Genomic DNA, 24,353 nt, shown 5'->3' with positions numbered 1-24,353 from the left:
CTTCAGTTCTACCGCTGTCATTCTTCAGTCAACCATCCTGGACTACTAGCCTGGATTACTAACCCACCTCATATCCACCCAAAAGCATCATACTATTCCGGAAATGACGAAGTAGCCCAGTGGTAAAAGCGTTCGCAGGTAAGCCCGAACAAAATAAAAAATTCAATAAGTTAATTTCACATGAGAATAATATCATTCGTCAACAGATGAATATCGCTCACAAGCCCCTCTGTTGATAATTACATTGGACTTTTGTACGACTTTTGACTTCTTTACACTACTTTCCCCTAAATTAATTTTGCTGATATTGTAGTGGGTGTAATGTGATCTTGTGTGGGATGGTTCACTGTTCCTACTCTGGACGCCGTGTTATTTCCGCTATACCGGAACATAACCGTCTGTGACGCGCAATAAGAATCTGCGGCCATCCCAACTGATGTTCTTCTATGTCCCAAAGGTTGCAGACGCGTGTCTGTAATCACTGATTCAAACTAAAATGTGTCTGTGGCAGCCAGAAACTCTCAGACGACTGGCAGCTTTGTGGGCTTTCCAGCACTAACCATGCCTATAATTCGCGGCCTCGAACCGTCGTCCAAAAATATATATGATATGAAAATAACAATGTATTGCAGCCAAGACACGAGTGAGCCGCTTTTAGCAATATTTCTGCAATATCAGGGTGGGGAACACCAGAAATAGGCTTCACACATTGTACCCTTGTGGGGAATCTAACCCGGGTTTTCCGCGTGGCGTGCAAACGCTTTAAGCTCAAGGTTACCCCACCGCCCCGTTAAGACACGATCTGGCTGAGATATGTTATTAATTTGTTCAGGCAATGCATTGTGTAATGCTGGAACAGTCACATCAGGATGCAGCATCATGTGACTGCACAGCGGAACGAAGTAAATGACGAGCTGAGTTCAATGGGTACTGGGAACAATCCCATCTTTCCACTGTGTCATCCTGAGGTTATGTTTCAACTATCTGATATTTGTGTTGATGATGACATACATTATGTGTGTCATTAAAATTTTACGGGGATGTACAAAAAGCTCCTTGAGTTAGTGGTTTGGGAAAAAGTCCACAAATGTCCTCACACCAGGGATTTTCATTGAGCAATCTATTCCAGTCTAATGAATGGGCGAGTGGGTTTTGTTTTATGTCGCATTATCTAGCAATATCACGGCGGGAACACCACAAATGGGCTTCAAACATTGCACCCTAATGGGGAATCGAACCCGGTTTGGCGTGACCAGCAAACGCTTTAACCCCTAGACCACCCGACTGCCTTCCAAGATAACAATCTTCCTGTCAGGTTGCGCCCTTCGCACATTACAATACATACTCTATTTACATGGAGAATAATGTAAGTTAGTATTAACAGGATTCACTTCTTTGGGACTTGGTAGTGTTTGATATGTTTAACCTAGTCATGATGTAATTTATAACATCATTCCTTAACCGGTGTTTTTGTCGTCAAAACTGATGTAAACACTTCTGAACAAATCTGGTTTTAAACTAAAACTGATATGCACATGTCAGTACATGACACGTGATACTTGGGACCCCAGGCTTCCCCTGGACTAACTAGTTTATTCAAATCATCCAAGGGCAGTAGCCCAATAGCTGAATAGCATGGACGACTCTTGCACACTAATCCTTCTCGTCGTGTCCGGTGTGTCTGTGCGTTGATCCATGGAGTCACCGTCTCCCTTGTCAACATGCGTGTTCATTCCATGTACAGCAACCTCGAGCGTTGTTATACCTAGATGTGCAACCATACACACGCTCTTCCCCAACCATGTTAGAATTTGAACTCGAATGAGTGAGAGTTGGTTTTAACGCCGCAGCACCGACAAAGACTACATCGCAGTGTATAAGCTTGGTAGGAAATCCATAGTGATTCCTAGCTTCCTTGGTACGCCCCACCACATATGCAACAACACTATTTATCTGGTCGAAAGTGGTATTCGCCCTATTACTTTCCTCCACGTCTGGGGCGGTGGGGTAGCCTAGTGGTTAAACCGTTCGCTCGTCACGCCGGAGACCCGGGTTCGATTCCCCACATGGGTACAATATGTGAAGCCCATTTTCTGGTGTCCCCCGCCGTGATATTGCAGGAATATTGCTAAAAAGCGGCGTAAAACTAAAACTCACTCACTCACTCCTCCACGTCTAACGCCACAAATGCATATAGTGAACTGCGACACCTCAGGCAACTAGGCCACTCCAACCTATGTATACCTGTATGGGATCCAGTAAACTGGTGTGGAGTTGAATGCAGCGCTGGTGACTTAGTTAATGATATAATCACTAGACTGACAGTGCGGAACGAAATGTGTATATACAGACACGTAATACACGGCGTTTGTCATTCTGCAAATGGTTTAACAGTGTAGATCTCTTTCAGAAGGTAATGGAAAACGTCACGAATAATTCGTTGGAGCTTAAAGCGTTCGGCTACAAAAACATAAATTTACTCAAGTTTTTACATACATGAATTGGGACCCACGTTATGCAACTAAAATCAATTGCTGCTTGTGAACACCTCGCCAAGGTACTGCAACAGTCACTGAACACACAACCAGGAACCAATCCGAAGGCACACTGATCAAAGCCACCATATAACAACACCTCCCGCGTATGACAAATCAGTTTATCGTCAGCAGTACAGCCTAGGCTACGTAGTGGACGTGCCCCGTCAGAGCTTCAGTGCATTCCGACATACTCGACCGTCTCTGCTGTCACTATGAGCCATTCCTCTGAACGTGGAACGAAGAGAAAACGTGAGGGTGGTGATGACAAACATCGTGATGAAAGTCAAGCGTATTTTGCCTCCAAAGACAGTGTCCACGGCACAAATGATAAAGGTAAATATACGAATGGAATCTAGACTTCCTTCCACATCACCCCTCCAAAAGTTCTATAATTAATAGTCGCTGAGTTGGAAGGGGAGCCGAATCATTTGACATCAGAAACATCTGTCCACCAAAAGATCAAGATCCCGAGGGAATAAAGGCAAGCTCGTCCAAGAAAAGGGAAAAGGAGAGAAAGGATATGGAAAAAGAGCGTATTTTTGAATATATTTGTGCACTGAGAAACTCAATGGGCGGTATCTTGCTCATATACTTTACACACATGGATGACAGTGACAAGTCTCTTGGACTCATTGATGAACTGGTTGATGATAGGCTCAATGAACTAATTGAGGATGGAGCCTTATTCCATGACAGTTACTCCAGAGATTGGATGAAAGGAGAACCCAACTGCCTCTCGATCACATGCAATTCTTCATCCACAATATCTACAACAAACTACAACACACACATCAACCTTAATAAAGGCTTTGCTAGATCCACAGTGTTGAACATGCGTGGCATCTTGAGAAAAAACAGACCTGGTGGAGAGTATGAGAAGAAGTCACTTCACGGACTACAAGAGGCCAGCAACGTGCAACTAAAATCCTTCAAAGGTGCCCGCAAGGTGGCCAGGACTGACTTGGCATGCCACATCATGAACGAACTTCGTCTGAGGGAATATATTTCATCCTTTGCTGAACAAAATCGAACAACAGGCACCTACAGGTCAAAAGATGTATCCATTGAAGGATTTAAATTGAAGGAGCAGCATCATGAAGCTCTCAAGTTGGCCATACGTGACCAAGTTGCAATGAAGCTTTTGTTTCTCACACGGGATTGGGCCATTGCTGACCGAGATGTGATCAAAGAATTTCTGAAAATTGAGTTTAACAAAGTGGACGGTCACAGAGACACTTATGTCCTCGAGATATATGTACCTTACTTCAGTGGCGTTGTTTTTTTCGACAGAGATGGTCCAGAGTCCTACAATATTGATGAGAACAACCGTATCCAGCGTGTCCACCCACGGGAGTGGTGTCAGAAGGTTTTGGAGCATCGTGCAAAGCAAATATTTTGAGATCATCACGTACCAGATGTATATTTACACAACTCATTTCCGGACTCTGCGATAGGCGTGACTCAAATATATGTGGCTGCTCTTCTATCGTCATGACCGGAATATGACATTCCTCAATGATATTGGATATTAAGAATAATGTTGATTTAGATTTCTACACGTCAAACATATATACTGAACCACAAAAAGTCACTTTTAAAAACCAAATGTAACATTGGGTTCATACAAAGTTGTGTTTTTATTATGGTTGTACCGTTTTGTAAACATGCTCGTTGTTGGGGTCTTTTTCTGTTTGTTTTTTTGTTTGTTTTTCGTTTCGTTTCTTTTCTTTTCTTTTTGTTTCTTTTTGGGGGGTGGGGTGGGAGGTGTTTTTGTTTTTCGTGATTAAATAAGAAAAGGCATATCGACCAAATGCATCTAAAAAGACAGATGTGGTAAAAGTTCATATTCGTGGAAATGAAATGGCACGGGAATATAATGGTAACCCTACCAATGATAGCGAGTGGCAAACCCGCCTGAAATCATTCTTGTTTTGACACACCTGCCATACTACAATTTACGAGGGACCACAGGAACCAAGACTTGGCACGACTGCAGGTGTCCCAGACTGCACGGAGGGTACCTAATTATTTGAATGTTTGTTAGGACAATCTACTGACTGCAGCAGTACATTAATATCTGGCTCAGACCGATTGCACCCAACACCGCGGTCCACCCAACATGTGTCTCTTACAACAATACACCCAATAGAAACAGTTCCCCACGCCTTCGCCATACCCTTCTTCTGATAGCGGTACAAGATTCTGTATCGAAACGCCGCACTCTCGTAATAAAGAAGCTGCTGCCCACAAAGTTTGTCAAATTTTTACTTCTCCGCTTCTTAAAAGGCCACTCGAAGAAGTTATATCGACTTTTTGATACAGCATACACTATATCAATGATTCATTTATGCCTACACCCACTTTTGCAAAGTTTTAAAACATGTCTAGTGTTCTTGTAATCTCATCTATCAGCCCCATTTCGGGAGAGATTATAAAAACTTCCATGACGTCCAATCATTGTACTGTTGAGTCTTCTGCAACATCCGTTTACTGAGAGTTGATGTAGACGTCCAAAGGTGGTTTCTGATCTATTGGCGAAAGAGTGTAATCAACCATATGGAAATGAAACTCAAACACCGACGGCCACAAGTTGACACCATTTTCTTTCTTTACTAAAATACTTTAGTGAACTACTTTACTAAAAACGCAAGAGCTATTCAAAAAGGTTTGCAGACGAGTCGACAAGAGTTTATAGCAATTATGGAAACTTGAATGTGAGAAATATACCTTAGCAAAAAGATTGGTGATACTGTGTACATGATTCCAAAAGGATAGTTCATTACGAATATACTACTTGAGTGAGTGAGTTTAGATTTACACCGCACTATATTCCAGCTATATTGCTGCCTTTACGACTATTACCTATTGCATCATATTATAAACCACGATAGTAATGAGACGGGATACGGTGTTACCTGTTAGCTAATGCTCAATGCCGCTCTATGTCTTAGTCTAAATGTCAGATTTTACTGGGATCAAAACGGTTGCTAATTCTGAAACATCGTTGATGAATCGAGAATAGCTGAGAATATATCATTCTGAAAACGAAACCTTTCAGCCACAATACAGAGTGTTTATAAAAGTCACACACGTACGGCTATGTTTCGCCCATTATGTCACAACTGGAATTCACTATCATTTTCCGTACATGAATCCTCGAATACCTCTCATACAGTTGGAAAAAGATTGACACCTGCTCTTTGTCACCAATACCATGTGTCAAAGTGAAATCTAGTGTAATATACCAGATGTGGAAACGAATGCCTCTCTGTGGAAATACCACATTTTTGAAATGTGACTGTCATCCCATGGCCGACGACATATCAGCGACCTATGCTGATCTCGGTTTCCACACCCGATCGGGCTCTGTCGAGGAAAACTATCCCCAGATGTTTGCGATTACACTTGATCTACCCTGAACATAAAATCAGCGTACTCTCCATGCGACTATGGAGATACGATCTGTTACGATCTGAAAGGGCCAATCGTGACCGCGAACACGTCTCTCCTTTCCACGGTTCAACACATTCAGTTGCTTATGCTTATGTTCTCATCACCACTGTACATACTGACGATAAACACATGCCCATGGCATTGCCATTCTATTCACGCTTTATCCGATCAACCTCTAATTAATATTCGATGAAGCCACGCTAAAGTCGGCTAATTTTGACGAACATTCAGGTATAGCCATATTCAATAGGGGTTGTTATCTCCCTTTCTGGCTTGTTGCCCTGTGTTTTTCCCACTTCCGGGCAGCAAAACAAAAATGACGAAAGGTAAGCAAAGCGTATCGAATGACCTGGATAGACTTCTTGTGCGCGAAAGGCAAGGTTTCTCGTTCGAGCGTGCGAGATTGGAAAAATTTGTTTTCGGCCTCTAACCGAGGTTCAGGAAGATTACGACAGAGAGAATCAAGAAAGCAAGGTGACCCGGTTTACTACCACACGAAATATTCTAAAGTAGGATTCAAGTATTTGAAAACATTCACATCGTACGATTTACGACTTGTACTGCAATTTAGTTTTCAGCAGGAATAGAACCCTCAAAACGAAAGTAAAGCAAAGCGACAAATGAAAGCTAAAGTGTTTTATGAAACACGTAACCACCATGGCATACAATGAAATAGACACCGACGACTCCCAATGTCATGTCAAGTGCAGATTGTTTCCATCCATTCTGATTGTTGCAAGCAAAAACCCTGAAACCTGACTATTACGTTTGGGTATGGCAAAGGTGTGTGGTCAAGTCTTGTCAGCTGGATGTACATGTAGTGCTGGGTAACGTATGAATATGAGTTACAGCTTACAATTGTTGTTGCTAATAAGTCAAAAACTATTTAAAAACTAAAATAATTATTAGGTTTATTATCATCACCTTCACGTGGGGCTGAAACTGAAGTGATCATTCAAATACGATGATCATGTCAGTATTCTAAACACGTGCAACCGAGGTAGACTTGCAAGGGCGTATGAATACATTATTGTGTTTTGGTAACTGCCTTGTCAAACTTTTGACTGTATACTATTAAATATAAACAGTGGAAATCTAATTTGCTGTTGCATGTAGTGTTGAATTAAGACATTGACTGTAAATTCTTTAGCTGAAGTACGAAATTATTGTAAGACATAGATCCGTTTTAATTTTGTAAAAATATACTCGGGCTAAAATTTGAGGCTTGTTGAATATTGTTGAATAGCATGACAATGTTCGATGTCTCAAGCACAAAGCAGGGGCCAGGTACATCCAGAAAACTGTCCAGGAGACTTGAAAAACTGTATAGTGACTGTAAATGTCCACAGATTTTGTGAACGTTTAAGGGTATGTGCACCCCTTCCAGCATTTTTGTTGACAGTACAGAAAGGAAAACTTATAAATAAATATCCAACTTCACTTTATCATCTTGTCATATTTATTTGATCATATTGACAACATAGAGTTACGTTTGTACTTATCTCAGTATGGGCAGCTGCTATCCAAAGTGACATTGCAATACACTCATAGGTTTGATGTATATACTCTACGTTTAGCTAGCATCACGCAGCAAGCGATTATCTTCTTATCTTATATGTTTTAGCACAATAATTTAAGTGTTTGCCATCTACATCCTCAGACCTACGAAAGGTATTTGTCTTCATGCTGCAGAGAATAAACATATCTACATTACACACACACACGCGCGCGCGCGCGATAGAAAACAAACAAACACCAGCAGAATGGAACAAGGAGAAAGAGACTTAAAGTTGAACCATGACTAGAAGTAAACAACTATGATCAACATAAGCCATGAATAACATTAGTCCAAAGCATTATCGATGTGCAAAAGGTAATTGTATCAAAGTCCTATAAGATAACTGATACTTTTCCAGGGGCGTCTTATATAGATACCGAACAAACATGATAAACAACACATTCATCTTCATCATTAACAAGTGGTGGTTGCAAATTAGATAATGCGGCACAAATGTTCCCAATCAAAACCTGCTTTGCAGTTGTAATAGGCATTTCCAATACAGTGTACACCCTGTAGAATACAGAAGGCTTTTACCCTTTCCACAGACCTCTCTACATCCGTTCTAAGACTAGCTACTAGGTCTGCGGTTATTGATAAATCTGGATCTTTCCAATGGTAAAATTATTAATTTGAGAAGTCTTGATATTTTCAGATCTGAGCTTAAGAAGGCCTTGTCTGCCACGACTGAATCTCCACATTTACATATATTCAAAATTCCACATAATTCCACATCATTCTGTCAAGTGTTTATCAATTTGGCTCCCAGACCACAAATCAGATACAAATGCGATAATACCGGAAGGGTTTTATTAAATTGTGAGTTTGGAGTTTCTGTAAAGATCTTCAATGATGACTTTGCAATCAGAATATTTAATTTTGAACTTGTTTAGAACAGTCTGCTCAGCAAAATAATTTGAAGGCCATGCGATAAGGAAAGACAGCTTAACGTATCGGTATGAAATCTAATAATTAGTAATGTTACTGTAGGTGGATTTAGAAACTTTAAATATATCTCCAAAGTTCTCAAGAAGTAGACCTAATTACAGACGCATGAAAACTAATAAAAACAATTCAACACTAGTCCTCAAAATCTAAGGTCTTCCACTGCTCTCCCCACTACTAGCTCTGTGTGTATGTTCCTCTGCGTCATTCAATTCATCAAAAAGTGCCTCAAATGTTTTTTCTGTTAGAGATTCCCGTGTAGAACATACACATATCATCAGAATGTGATATGTCCTCAGTGCTATGCCAGGTCTGCATACTAGAATTCCCACATTTCTAAATGTCTATATTTCATTGATTTTGTCAGTCTGACAAAAAGCAAATGAAACTGACATCTGTAAATTACACATTAAGTAATGTATGCCGAATAAAACCAGTAATTATAGAACTTGATCATAGGCTGACATTGAAATCGGATTTACAAAGAGAAGCTTGTCATTACAGATCTTGGATCAGAAATTCACAAGCAAGCCAATGCATATGCCTATATTGTTTTAGCTTTTGGAGAGTGTAGAAAGTACCTTGGCTTCTTTACATTGTTTAATATGTTTAGAGATTTCATAAAATATTTTGACTGCATTTAATCTGAATAAATCTATACAAATATATAGGTTTGGGGCACCGGGAAATAGCATTAGAAAACATTCTTTCTCACTATATCGCTTAGTAAATACGTCTTTCGGGATAAATAATGAAGCAATGTATTTACAATTACTAAAATGCGATGAACACAATCTGTCATTCTTTAGCTGAACTGACACTTTTGTCTATTCCTGATAATTAGATTTTACTACAAACACAACAATGGTGTCGATACGCAGACTTTGACGCTTATTCTTTCACTCCATCCCGTCCTCCATATTTCCTCTCCGGAAGAGGGGCGACCTACCTTTTTTTTATTTCAGCAAACAAACGAGCTACAAAGGTGGGTGGTGTGTGTGTGTGTCTGTGTTGGGGGGGGGGGAGTTTTTAAGGGAGATAAGGAGATAACAACCCTTATTGAAATGGGCTATACAAGTCCCGATTTTGTTAACAAGGACCCCAAGCTTTACAACTATTGCTCATCCTTCAGTCAGAGACATTCATGATAGAGTTGCTGCGACTGTTGAACTTGAGAAGAAGTGAAAATAGCATTTTGGGTGCGCCTGTGATTGGCTCAAGAGCGATGATTAATTTTTGGACACTTTGATAGGCTGATGCGTGAGCTGAGATTTGAAGATACCTCATTTTTCAATTACCTGAGGTTGCCACTTCTCATGTTTGTTCAACTGTTCAACAGACTTGGTCCAATGTTGGAGAAATCGGGCATGAACTTCAGAACAACCTTCAGGCACCTGGCGTCGGGATTAAGTACCCCGCGATCTACTACGATTTCAGAACTTCAACAGTTCTTAACACCTTGAGGACATCGCAGTAGGTTTCCCCCACTGCTAATCCACTTCCTAACGATGACGTCCCACGTCCCACTTTATCCTGGCTGACAACCCTTTTGCACTTCGAATATATGTGTGTGTGAGCGTGTGCGTGTGTGTGTGTGTGTGTGTGTGTGTGTGTGTGTGTGTGTGTGTGTGTGTGTGTGTGTGTGTGTGTGTGTGTGTGTTTGTATGTGTTTGTGTCTGTATGTGAGTTTGGGTCTGTGTCTGTGTCTGTGTGTGTGTGCTATTTTTCTGTCCCAGCTTGCTAGAACTAAAAAAATTCGTTTCGTCATACATACCCCCTCTATATCACGTATCAACATTTCCACCGACTGTGACGGAAAGAGGAAACTCACTTGAGGACATTACCAAATCAGTTTCCAGAAAAGGTTTGGAAACAATGAACCTACCTCGCATTGACAATCCACCATTTCAAAGAGAAAATACTCGAACGCGCAGGTCCAGGTCATCATTTTGTGGAGCGTATCTTTCATTTTACGCACATATCACACATATCGTCTCTACATTCTTGGCGTTGAACAAAAAGCATCACCGATAACTTGATTACGCCAGTTCGAGACTGGCAGAAGTTAATATAAAGGTGTTATATTTTTTGCATATACTCTTACACATTTATGTCATGCTGCAAGATTTATGATAACTGGTTTGAATATTCTGTTTACTACTTTAAGGAATATTTCCATCATTGTTGATCAAAACATTTGAAACCGAAGGCAAGTATCGGGACCTCACCTCATGTCTGAGACACTTCATCGACAAGGCAGGCACAGCAGTTGTGGCCAGATTTATGGCGGCAATCTGCAACTTGAAGAACTGTTACGCCCGACCCCGTACTTTTATTTGTGACGCTTTGTTGACGTCGAAATCCATTACCCCAACACTGCTCACTTTCATAGATAACAAAGAAGGTAGTGGTGGAAGTATCTCAGCTTCTTAAGTCAAGGGGATAGATAACTTTAAGGAATAAAGACAATATAACAAATCCATAGCCAAGGCAACGACGTATGCAAGTTACTTCACGGATGAAACAGTTGATGTGATCTACGGAGTTATCGGGTCTAAAGACACTAAGACAACCGACACATTTTACAGGAGACTGTCAAAACTGAAAGAAGAGACATCAACATCGTAGTATTGATGGTAATCTGTTGATGTCTGACAGAAGCTGTTTGAAGATCCACAAAGCTTTCATCATAATGTCTGCTCTGTTTGACCATCGGTCAGTGCAAGCTTTTGATGAGGATCCTGACATGGCAACCCACTATGTTGTGCACCTGGACATGTACCGTAAGCCAATGCTTCATATAGATTCCATTTTAAAATGAATGAATGATTAAATGAATCACACAGTGATGAGAAGTTGAATTCACTGTTGAAAGAACGAATCTCCAAAACAGGAAAACTGGGGGTAGACAGGTTGGAAAGGTAAAACAAAGTTTTGCATTTTTGGTATTAAACGCAATGTTCGTAATTCTACGACTCACGAATTTTAACAGAAACACGTCTTTTCATTTTACTTGCAGGTAAATATGCAAAACGCAATACAGGAAATGTGTAACAGATGCGGCAAAAATGGTATCAGGTTTTCTTGGGATCACGCGAAGCTATAACAGAGAGTATCACTCTGCCTGGAAAACCAAGTGGGCCTGGCTAAAATAGAGTGAGTGAGTTTAGTTTTACGTCGCTTTTTAGCAATATTCCAGCAATATCACGGCGGGGACACCAGAAAATGGGCTTCACACATTGTACCCATGTGGAGAATCGAACCTGGGTCTTCGGCGTGACGAGCGAACGCTTTAACCACTAGGCTACCCTCACCGCCCTGGCTGAAATAGTTTGTCATGAGGTCATTATTACTCTCCCCAACAAGATCCTGGTGTCTGTGTTGACGGTAGAACCAGAACCTCAGAAATGTGAAGAGTTTTCCACTGAAATGAAATATTTTGGAATAACCAATGTCGGATCAAATAGAATAGCACGTGCGCTATTCACAACTGACATTCTAGATTTCGAGTTGCGTTACAACGGTTTTATCCGTCAAAAACGTTTGTTATAGTGTCTACTTCATGACAGCCCTGTCCAAATATTTCGACAGACCAAAAACTATGTAGCCAGGCTATATGATATTTAGTTATTGTTATTCAATGTACAATCTTGATCTTTATCACTACCGCAGAGTACATTGTTTTGCCAGCTACCTTCTTCCTCTTTGTCACTTCCATTAATTACTGTAAATGACATTTATGGCCTTTATTGGTCATCCCCCCTTGGCTGTGTGTGTCATCACATCAACTGCAGAAGGAAGTACTATTAGTTTCTCTTCTGTCCATTGTTGAATCTTTGCCTGTCTATTGTTGTTAAAAACTATACTGGAGGTGAGATGTGAGTGTGGAGACCGGCATTCCGATTGTCTTTGTAGGGACGACCGCGAGCAGGATTATGCAGGAAATGCCCTCAGGTTGACCTGGAAGTCCGCTCACTTCATTCATGTATACTTGTTTGTCATGTCTTGTGAAACCAACTAAAGACGTTTGAACAACTAAACTATGCCTTCGTCTTCATCAACCTGTTCATTTGTCTTCATCTTAATCATGAGCTAATTCACCACGGGCCGATGACTACAGGCCCCCGCGTTGACACGTTATTCAAACTTCCAAAATATATTCCTTCTCGCAAGATGGTGACGTCGCTCTCGGTGATGTCAGTAACAACAGTGACCCGAAAGTTCCCTATGACTGGCGAGTCTATATTTCAATGCAGAGAGGCTCAGTGTCAAAGAGTTGTGACGGTGAATTCAACTGGAGACACGGACTACTTTGCGGACTATTCGCTGAACAAAGTGACAAACACTGGCAATGATGGTGCTGAGGAAGATCATATATCGTCCGCTGCGAATAGCTATCGTAGTCCATTTACTGTTTGCTTTGATCAGTTTGACTGTTCATATGTCGCCACGAAGAACAACGAGATTGCCGTGTTTGAATGTGGTTGATGGTGAAATTAATGGAAAACATTCCTGTAGCTATTTCTAACAAGGAAGCATAAACTAGCCTCCAGTGCTCAATGCGTGTTGTGTGATCCTACCGCGGAGAATCATGTTTCCAGATTGACTGACTTCATTGATTATCTATCATACCCTTGAGGTGTGTACTAACTTTTTCAATAGAATATAAGTTTTCCTAAAGATCGATAGCCGACACTACAGTGCAGTATATACTACAGATCGATAAAGAAGTCAAAAAAGAAATCATATGTCGAAGCCTTTTAGCGTTTGTTCTTTCGCGTGTGTCGTATGAATCAAACAGAATTCTGCCAAGAGGATTAACACAAGCAATAGGTTTATCATTGGTCAGTTCGTTCACTAAGTATCTGAAAAAAATATTCCTTTCCTCTCCTCTACCCGTTTGATCTATACTACAAAGGGACCAGCTAAATGGGTAATCGTGCACAAACCCCAAGAATCCTTTCATGTCGAGCACTGGAACTATCAATTCAACACTTGGAGTCTTGATTGGACAATACTTTGTGTACTATCATGCATGGTCTATCAAATACACGTCATACTTATGTTGGAGAAACTGTGCATTGTGTTATTCGATTCATGCTACACGGTATAATCAGGGCATCTCTGTCAACAATTCCACGTAGACAGCGTTATCTTACACAGACAACATGAATTGCAATATTCTGCGTGTATAGAACGTGTAGACTCGTTTATCACCTTCACTTCATGGGAGATCGGTCTTTGCACTGACTGAAATAAGTGACCAAAAACTTTGGTTAGAGCAAATATATGTGGTTTTGGTGTGTGCTTTAAGTTCTTCAACCCAGTAAACCAATGTGCTTTGTTATTGTTTCTTGTTCGTAAACGTTTGAACTATCTGTGTGTAGGAATCGTTAACAATATATAAACTAGCGGTCATTGTTTTGATCACTCGACTGAGTTCGGTTATGAACTGTTTGTTGTTCACAAGTTCTGTCAGCAGTGTGACAGGTGAGACAATTCTGAGAGGTGCGGCCATTGCTTACTAAATTACACATGACATTTCATTCATTAGGGCGGCCCTATAGAAATACATTTTGCAGGATTGCTCAACGACAATATCACTTTAGAGATAACATACACTTCAAAAAGGTAAGGGAACCCGAACTGTCAAGTTGGGTAGGAAGTATAAGTGTTCACAAACTGTTCAAAGGCAGAAATCTTACGAACACGCCACCACTTCTCTTTACGATCATCCCTAAAACATATAGTGCACGTGCACAACAACGCAATAGCTCCATACACGTGCATGGGGTGTCATTCTTGATTTTGACTGTTTTCAAGGTCACTGTAGACTATCACCTTGCATCACACAGTTGTTAGTATATTTTTCTTCCCCTTTTCCTTTTGTTTCTTTGCTGTTGTTTTGCAATGAAAAACTAAAACATGCATATTTTTTACATCATATACAGGTCATCTTTCGTTTACGGTACAAACAACCATAGTCCCAGGGAAGTGCGAGTGGTGTTGTACTCACGTGCACTATCTGCATTCCCCGATTCCTGTATATCTTCCAGTTTTTTTCTGTCGTGAATTACAAATTCAGTTCCCCCCTAATTTTTGTAGTGTATGTCTGTTATACATGACATGCGATTAATTCTTATCACGGCAAGTTTGATTGGAACTATGCTTGGTTATCGTGATTAGTTATGATCCAAGCCATCAACATGACGCTGCCTCCTGTATCAGATACCAAAAAGTGCACATTATTTTTGTATATTGTACTTTGTCCACTTACTTGCTATACATCTGTATCGTGAATTTATTTTACTTAATATGTTAACAAATTTACCTATTTTATACGTATTCTAACGTATTTATTCTATGTTAACAATAAATAGTCTTCGGTATTTATCACAGAGTATCAGCTTTGTTTCCCAAAGGCATGCATTCTTGACTAACCCTCATTCTATGGTGTCTGATTAGGGGTTTCTCGTCTCATGTTGTTGCTTTCGTTTGCTCGTTGCGCTCGAGCCTATTAGGGTGGAGGGGTCGGCCCATAGACTTACAGGCCCTCGTTTCATTACGAGGATTAAAGATTTTTAAAAAAAATCTAACAATTTTGAGATGACGCCCAACTAGATATATTGTACTTGAATCGTTTCAAGACGGGGGTCATCTCAACATTTTTATATTGTAAGATAATCTTTAATCCTCGTAATGACACGAGGGCAAATACGTTACCTGTGAACACTGCATCCATTCCGTCCTAAGGGGCATAATCAGAGTTAGGACTGCATCTTATTACCGCTATACCGGTATATCGCAATGTGCTCTTCAAACGATACGCATTGTGATATTTTTTTCCAAGAACCGATGTAGTGGGTGAAAAACATAATTTTATTATATGGACCTTTTGTGATTATCTTTATGGTTTAAATAAAAATCTACCCACTTCGTTCACTACAATTGATTTCCTTCGTTATTCAGCTACGAAACTGCATATTGTAATGCAATGAAGTGCACAAACATAAAATAGAATCTATGGCTATGAAACCTAATTTTGAGCTTGATGTTACCAGAGCCATAACATGTATGTTTAGGGACTTCAAATGTACATCGTAAATACCAAATCACTGTCTCTTGTCAAGCGTCTAAGTTACCAATATAGCACAATACTTATCGTAATACGGGTACGTGAATCGCAGTATACTGCAATCAAAGTATTTGCCAATACTCAACCCTAACAGAGACCTCTGTATAGTCAACATACACCGCATGATGCTCCCAGCACGGAACGGTACGTTTGCAAAATAAGGCCTTCGGTTCGGTCCGTTTTAGTTCGGTTTATGAGAGATGATCATAATGCAGAAAATTGACAAGAGCCAAACTAAACCTTGTTCAATAACATGGAAATAATCTTTGATATTTTGAATGCACAAAACTGCCATTATATAAATTATATTAATTAAACTAAGCAGATTAACTCAACGCAAGGACCAGGACCCGGTTGTATCAAACTTTAATAAAGCTTTAATGGTTAATTAAACTATGATTAGTTAATCATTGCTTATCTCCAGTTGCATGAAGCCCTAAATAAAAGAATCCTTCCATCAATCCATCCTTCCATTAATCTATCATTAAGCTAATGAAGGTTTGGATTGTAATATTCGTAATATATCCAGAAATGATTGATCTTCATAAAAAATACGAAATGGCTAAAAGGGAAAAGATATATTTTACAGTCAAAACCTTCACCTGAAATGTGATTTGCAGTAATGAAATAAATCAATAGCTATAGTAAGGACTGTAACATAAGTAATACCTACTCTGCGGATTCTGTTTCAGTATACTGAAGACTTGAAAATAATATTTTCAAAATTTCAATCTACATTCAGATATTACACGCATTTGGACACTACGTTTCAATTTATTACAGGTGCTAATAGCACTAGGCTTCTGTGCGACTGGCAGCTTCTTGCAAGTGATTGGCGATACGTTTGGAGTGAACGTATCCACTGTGTCAAGGGTTGTTCGAAAAGTTAGTGTAGCGTTAGCACGACTCCTACCACAATTCGTTAAATGGCCAAACATGGAAGAAAAGAGTATCATAAGAAAGGAGTTCTATCGTCTTGCAAAATTCCCTGATGTCATTGGTTGCATCGATGGAACCCACGTAAGAATACAGGGCCCCTCAACAGACGAACCAGCTTACGTAAACAGAAAAGGATTTCATTCTATAAACGTTCAAAATCAGAAAGCTACTCTGCAAACAGGAATCATTCTCTCGGTGACAGTGGATATATACGCTTGTCGTCCATTTCTACTGATACCCATACATGCGAACTACTTCCGATGACCAAGAGAACTTCAACTGTGCGCACAAGAGGACTAGGGTCACTATAGAGCGCGCATTGGGGGGGGGGGGGGGGGGGGGGGATGGAGGGAGGAAGGGTGGAAACGCAGGTTCCACGTTCTACAGGGTGAGATCCAGTGAGTCCAGAGAGAGCATGCATAATCATAGGTGATTATATTTTAGAAACCTAAGTCAGCAGTAAGATTCGAGTACTTACTCGTATATTCATGTCCCAAATCGATGGCTAATGCTATTAACAAAGGATGTAGAACAATTTTCCTTAAGTTGTCTGGATTCTAACTTAGTATGTGTTCGAGATTTATATATGTCATTCTTTGTAAAGAATAAATATGTGTACAAAATTGTGGTAAAAGAACATCAAAACTAAATCCCATTTTCCTAATTTCATATGTCCAGGTGCTTGTGCTGTTTTGCACAACATCGCAATCGATTTCCGGGAACCCATGAGCGAAAGGGAAGATGGGGAGGAAGAAGAAGGCGACCTCGGCGGTGACTATGCTGGCCGAGCGGAGGGAAGGAACATAAGGGAATATATAAGAAGAAACTTCTTCAGTGCGGTGAAACGTTAATGACTGACTATTTCTTAAGTGTTCAGTTTTCCACAATTCCTAGCATGTATGGTGGCTCGCACTTGTAATAATGATTGAAATAGTGCAGTCACATTGTGATCTTAACATTCGCCTAACTCCATCCGCAACTTCTTGTTCATCAGCTCGTAATAGGTGGTTTCAGTGATGAGTTTCTTCTTCTGCTCCGGGAGGACCTAATACTGGAGCTGTGTGACGTCATCAGGCTTCACGTTCCGCTTGGAAATCCTCGGCCCCTTTCCCTTTGTGGACGCCGTGTCTCTGAAACACGTTGTCAGTAGGTCCTTTTTATTTACTGATTTACACCAACTGACGACATGTGCACCGTATCATTTAACCTGCTTATAAACATATGTGTCATACTAAACAATAAAACATAGAGTAAGTTTTTCTTTTGTGTTCTTGAATAAAGGTTCATCTGCTGTTGCTCACAGTAGCTGTTAAAATATGCTATACATGGTAAAACTGGCATTATTTCACAGCTTGAATATCGGTACTATTAAACATATATAATTATCTACATACTGCCTACAGCTGCAATATCAGCCGTGTAGCTACAGCTTGGTAACTCTGCATCAAGGGAGGGGACGACACCTCTATCCTGTTGCTCCTGCAACACACGACTCAACAAGTCCAATGTTTTTGGAGAGCCTTGGATCTCGACGGTTTGAGCTCCTGAAAACAGATGGGGGGTTTATTATTATTTCTTGTGAATTATTCATAAAATGCCAAATGGGTGATCCCCCGTGAAATTCATCACCAGCCCACCTAGCCATGAATTATGAACAGTCCTATGTACAACGAATATTATATTCACGAAACTTATTTGTGATTGATGTACACGAAATTGACAACTAAATTCTTGGAAATTACATCATAGTACGAGTACTTTGAGTCTGTACTTGTTCAAGCAATTTTGACTTCATAATTACAATGAAAAATAAAATTCTAAAATATTCTTTCTGTTAAAGCATAACTAATAATAATGACAGTGTGAATGGTTTGTCCATTACTGCGCGTGTTATATATTTGAAACAACCTTTAACACATTGTCTTTTCTTATTATATAGATCTGTAGTTACATTATGAGAGAAATAATAGCAAGCGTCTGTAAAATGTAACTGGGAGGTGGGTGGGGGTGGGGGGTTCCATGTAAAATTAGTAACAGGGGACTTCACTCTAGTGAGAAAAGAGTGAACGGCCTCCACATTGGTTTGTATATTCGTTGAAATATACTCCCTCAATACAAGAGGGAAAAGGCCTGGACCGCCACCTGTTTTCTTCGTTTGAAATTTTCTATGTGAAAACACTTTTTTGGCATTTTGAAACATATTGTTCCATTTTGTCTTTATTTCTTTGGGCGTTTTAGTCACTTGTCCCACTGGGTACCCACTTTGTGCTAAGTGAACAGAGGCAAGGCTGAACATAGTCACTTGCCTACATGTGATTCGTTGTGGTGCAGGAGTCCTAGGAACTCTCAGGAGTGAAGCTGCAAAACAAGGTCATCCATCCACGGACTGTCCGTGCGCCCAACGCTGCTTAACATCAGCTGAGTTGTGACCTGAGCTGTATGTACAGGACCACATGCACACGATACATAAAGGTTTGAATCGCTGTAATATGGATATGGAGATGTTCTAATATACCCTGCTCGTTGGTTAACAACTAATGGGGAGTCTGCAAGGGAGGGATCATCGAACATTTAGTGTATGTCCTCATCCATCGTGGTGTCCCTGAGGTTGAATGGTCGCTCATACTATCAGTCACTGGTTTGTATTGACAGAGTTCAGATATTTGCCATGATGCCACTGTCATAGCTGACAGATGGGTTGATCACACTATTGTTATAATCATGGCCATCTGCCTCTTCATTCAGTCCTCTGTCCGTCCGCCACATCAATGACCAGCTGCGGCAAATAGAGAGAGCATTCTTGGATCCTAACGGAATCCCATGGATATCCTACTTCAGGTAGAATCAGATTCATATTCTGATTCAACGTTTAAACTATAATCTGAGTTTTCCTCAACCATAACTTCACGAAATGTTGTTACGGTTAAGAATTTACTGTGACAAACGATGTAAGAAATCCCCTTGTAAACCAGCAAAACAGAACAAAGACAAGTCATAAACGTTCAAATAATATATTATAATGCAACGACAGCAAGGTATACAAAGTCACAAGTCAATAGCCACAAAGCGGATTACAAATACAATTCAAGAGAGACAAAATCTAAGTCAATGGGACACAAAACATATTATAGCAAACTCACCAAAGTCTTAGTGCGTGAGAGAATCAACTATGGCAGAATGTAAACACAGCGATCCGTGTGACAGTGGATAATGTAGGTCAGGCATTGACGGGTTTTCAAGCGTTGGCGGTGATGTAACCCAGCAAATATGAATGAGTGTCAACCTCAACACGGCAACCAGCCTTTTTATATATATTTAGCCATTTCCCGAAAGTTCGGGCACAAACGAACATCGTCAACACCGTATAATGCCCTCGAATAAGTCTCCCGGAAGTAGATACAAAGAAAACTAGGAGCAGATAAATTCCGGAAAACCAGAATGCTAAAAGTGTTGACCAGCTATTAAAACGAAATGTGACCCATCATATTTAATATTCAAAACACTAAATGTTGGGACCCAATAATAATTATTACTTAATTAATAACAAAAATATACAGAAAATACACACTCGTAACAATGTTCTGAAAGGATAACACCCCGTTCTGTTTTAAACGCTTTCATTTTCAAAAGACCTTAGTGGGCGTGTTGTTTTCGACGTTCACATTTAGATAAATATCGGAAAGTCTAAATACAAATGAAAATATTTATATATTATTATATCAAAGTATTATTCTATTTAACATATTTATATACATTATAGTGGTTGTCTTTACATAGAATGGCTGGGTTGTCCCCAATGAAAAGAAATAAGATAAGAGATGACATGTTGTATAATCACGGAGCCTATATAGAGGGGAGAAGAAACTCCTCGAACAGCCGCTAAACGTATGTCACATGTCAATACGTAACCAGTGTAGCCAATACGGTCGCAGCGTGGTATTTATGATTGAGCCCGGTTTATTTTCAACAGCTGATAACGTTCGCTGAGTGTTGTAACAACCGAAATCCAAAATGTAGAAGATAGGTTAACTATTTTGTCACTTCAGTTTCAAACAAATAATTGGTATTAGTGTTCGTATTAGCACAGTAGATTTGTAGTAAAGTTTCACGTCAGTATATCATAGCTCACAGGCTTCTATTCTCGATTCACCACGAATTGTGCCCATAAAATCCTCTTCTACACATTCGTTTAATTTTTAGAAGGAAAACATACCTTTAGTTGAAAGGTATTTGCAAGTAATAGTGACAGTTTTATGACTTAAAAAATTGTTAGGGTGTAATTGGGGTGTGTGAAAAATATGACATTTCGCCGATCTGCCATTGAAATGCTACTCGCCATTGTTTGAGTGTTTCTAGTTATTTCTTCAAAAAGATCTGTCACATACACCTTTAATTCTTATGAGGGGGATATACTATCGGGTGAAATGTGTTTGCAAGTAATAGTGATAGTTTCATAATCTAAAACAAAATGTTAGGGTGTATTTGAGGTGTGTGAAAAATATGACATATTGCCGATCTGATCTGATTGGCCATTGATGCTTGAGGGTTATAGTTCCATAACTACTTTCTTGTTGATCTTATTATTTGACAAAACTGGAAAGGTGTTTGAGAACGCTTTGTGACAGTTTTACACATACATTTTTAGGGCAGTGTGACAGTGTCAGTTAACATTTTGTTAACGTTCATTCCATTCCCCACATGCAATAAGATATCTGAATTAATTATTAATGCCAACAAAAATGTCTCAAAGTAGATTTTTTAAAAGGACAGCTGACGTTAACACGTGTTCTCGCGATACTTTTGCGTTCTTTAACATTTTTTGGCAGGGAAGGCCGCGGTGTATTTGTTCTTTCATTCATTCACATATGTACTTCTTTCTTCTATTCTTTTTATTTATTTCTGTCATTCATTCACATAATTCTTGCTCTTAATTCTTACTATAATTCATTCATTCATAAGTTGCGCTGGGAACGAGCCAAGTCACCGTGTGCTTTGGAGCACGTTAATTAGTACAAATGGTAAAGAAATCAAGCGAGCGACCTATCCCTGTTGTAGAGTATCCCTGGTATAATCAAGCTGTTCTTTCTCAGACACGTCCTGTTCGCCCCCAGCAGTATCAACAGCTATGCAGGATCGTCATTCCCTGGTCTCACCGATTTGCTCTTTGAGGTTGACAAATCAGCGGATCCTGCGGAACAATGGGAGAGAGTCAAACAGCAGTTCTCGGTCATATTGTTCACAATCCAATCAGCTGCCGCGACTCTCAGAGACCCCGCCCACTTCCTGTGACATGGATTAATATTCATAACATGCTTTTAGATATTGCGTAACATGATTCTAGTCATTCACTCCTCAAAGTTTGGTATTTTTTGTATCGATCATATTGTCTTTGAACAAACAACGTTTCATATGACCCCCATCAAAACTTTACTAGTTACTAGTATAAATGAAGCCACTTACTTGTAAATTTTGTGCTGTGGTGCTGTTTACACACGAATTTGTGTGTTGTAAAAAACAGTCTTAACGTTCAAATGAATAATGTCATGAGTTCAATAAATGATAAACATCAGTGAAAATTGGCGTCGTCGTCTTCCGCCCGTCAGCCATCCTGAACTACTAGCCTTGAGCACACCAGTACCAACGATCGTGCACAGTATGACACAAAAACCACGATATATGCACCCACATGCATTGTACCGGGAACTGAAAGATAAGCTGATGTCATATGAGAATAATATGATGCGTCAACACACACAATACAATGGAACGCACTGTTGATAATCATTGTGACCTTTAATACTCCTTTTGATTTCTTTGCACCATTTTGTCCCAAAAATACTTTTGCGTATATTTGAAGAGTGATGAGATCCTGAGGTGGATGGGTTGACTGTACCTGTTCGACGCCGTGTATGTTTTCCGTCAGACCGAGATATGAACGTCGGTGAAGCGCAGCAAGAATCTGCGGCCATCTTAAAAGTTGATGTTCCACTATGTCCCAGACACGTCTCAGTAAGCACCGATTCAAACGGAAAGATGTGACAGTCCGAACGTTGGCCAGCGATCAGACGCCAGGCAGCTTTGTGGGCTTTCTTCAGTAATCACGCCTGTAATTCGCCGCCATAAGCCTTTTTCATAAAGTACATACAAGTACAACATGAAAATGCAATGTATTACTGTCAAGACATGAGCGAGTGAGTTGGATTTTACGTCGCGTTTAAAAGTATTCTAGCAATGTCCTGGCGGGGGACACCAGAAATGGGCTCCACACATTTTACCCATTTTATCAAACACGGGTTTTCCGCGTGACATGCAAACGCTCCTTAGAGCGCTAGACTACCCCACCCTCCCGTCAAGACACGATCTGGCTAAGGTACGTTAATAATGTGTTCAGGCAATACGTTGTGTATTTTTGGAACATTTACATCAGGCTACAATATCATCTGACTACACAGCGGAACGACATGAGTAATAAATTACTGGATGAATTCAATTGGGTACTAGGAACAATCCCATCTCTCCATTGTGTACTCCCGAGATCATGTTTCACCTTCTGGTACGTTTGTACTCAAGTTACTACAACACGTGTACCATTAAAGTAATTATGTTAAAACTGGAGGAACAGTAGGGTAACCTAGTCGTACAGCGTTTGTTCGTCAAGCCGACAATCAGGGTTCGATTCCTCATGTAGCTGAGTTCAGTAGATATTTACAATGTACAGCATTGTTTCAGCCGTATAGTAGCGTGATCAAGTCTACATTCATAATTTGTGAAACCCATTTCTCATGTCCCCCGTCGTGTTATTGCTGGAATATTGCTAAACGCGGTGTGATCTATGAAAATTGTAAAGGTGTAAATTGTATGTCGAATCCAAGCAGCTCCTTGGGTCAGTGGTTTGGATAACATTCCAATATCTGAGCATTTATCCACTTTCCACAAAAACCAACTTACGATGGAACTAAATCGGGCAATGTATTCCAGTGTAATGAGTGAGTGAGTGAGTGCGTTTAGTCATATTCTAAGAACATATAGGCAGGGGACGCAAGAAATGGGCTTCATTGTATCCAAATGGGAAACTGAACCCGGATCAGGTTGAGTGTTCATTCCCTGTACAGTAGCCTCAAGCGTTGTTATGCCCAGATGTGCAGCCAAACACACACTCTTTCCCTAACATGTTAAAATCTGAACCCGAATGAGTGAGAGTTGGTTTTAACTCAACACTCAGCACCGACAAAGACTACATCGCAGTGTATAAGCTTGGTAGGAAATCCATTGTGATTCGTAGCTTCATTGGTAAGCCCCACCACATACGTGGTGCCTTCGCAACAACACAATCAATCTGGTGGAAAGTGGGATTCGACCCCATTACTTTCTTCCACGTCTAACGCCACAAATGTATATAGTGAACTGCGACACCTCAGGAAACTAGGCCACTCCAACCTATGTATACCTGTATGGGATCCAGTAAACTGGTGTGTAGTTGAATATAACCCTGGTGACATAGTTAATGACATAATCACTTGACTTACAGTGTGGAACGAAATGCGTAAATACAGACATGTGATACACTGCTCTTGTCATTCTGCAAATGGTTTAACAGTGTAGATCTATTTCAGAAGAGGTAATGGGAAACGTCATGAATATTTCGTTGGAGCTTAAAGCGTTCGGCTACTAAATTTACTCCAAGTTAAATAGATACATGAATTGGGACCCACGTTATGCAACTAAACACTGTTGCTTGTGAACAGCCCACCAAGGTAACATACCCTATCGCTAGAACTGCGCAACA

At 40.2% G+C, this 24,353-nt stretch overlaps 1 protein-coding gene and 1 pseudogene across 1 annotated transcript; both read left to right on the top strand.

Moving 5' to 3' along the window:
• The first annotated feature begins 2,749 nt into the window (after positions 1–2,749).
• Positions 2,750–3,936, top strand: LOC137298713 (uncharacterized). Its single transcript, XM_067830993.1, has 2 exons — positions 2,750–2,870; positions 2,996–3,936. Exons 1-2 carry the CDS (start codon positions 2,750–2,752, stop codon positions 3,934–3,936), a joined length of 1,062 nt encoding a protein of 353 aa, XP_067687094.1.
• A 3,314-nt stretch (positions 3,937–7,250) lies between these two features.
• The window catches only part of LOC137298712 (uncharacterized), a 33,951-nt pseudogene continuing 16,848 nt past the window's right edge, over positions 7,251–24,353 (top strand).

The sequence above is a fragment of the Haliotis asinina genome, chromosome 10 (genome assembly GCF_037392515.1).
Source record: "Haliotis asinina isolate JCU_RB_2024 chromosome 10, JCU_Hal_asi_v2, whole genome shotgun sequence".
Taxonomy (NCBI): Eukaryota; Metazoa; Mollusca; class Gastropoda; order Lepetellida; family Haliotidae; genus Haliotis; species Haliotis asinina.
Note: the sequence above shows the minus strand (reverse complement) of the source record. Positions and strands in the feature narration are given on the sequence as shown.

Excerpts from the sequence above, each read along its gene's own strand:
- LOC137298713 (XM_067830993.1), top strand. The coding sequence starts at position 2,750 with ATGAGCCATTCCTCTGAACGTGGAACGAAGAGAAAACGTGAGGGTGGT. Across the intron at positions 2,871-2,995 it reads CCACGGCACAAATGATAAAG|ATCAAGATCCCGAGGGAATA; the intron begins GTAAATATACGA and ends GTCCACCAAAAG.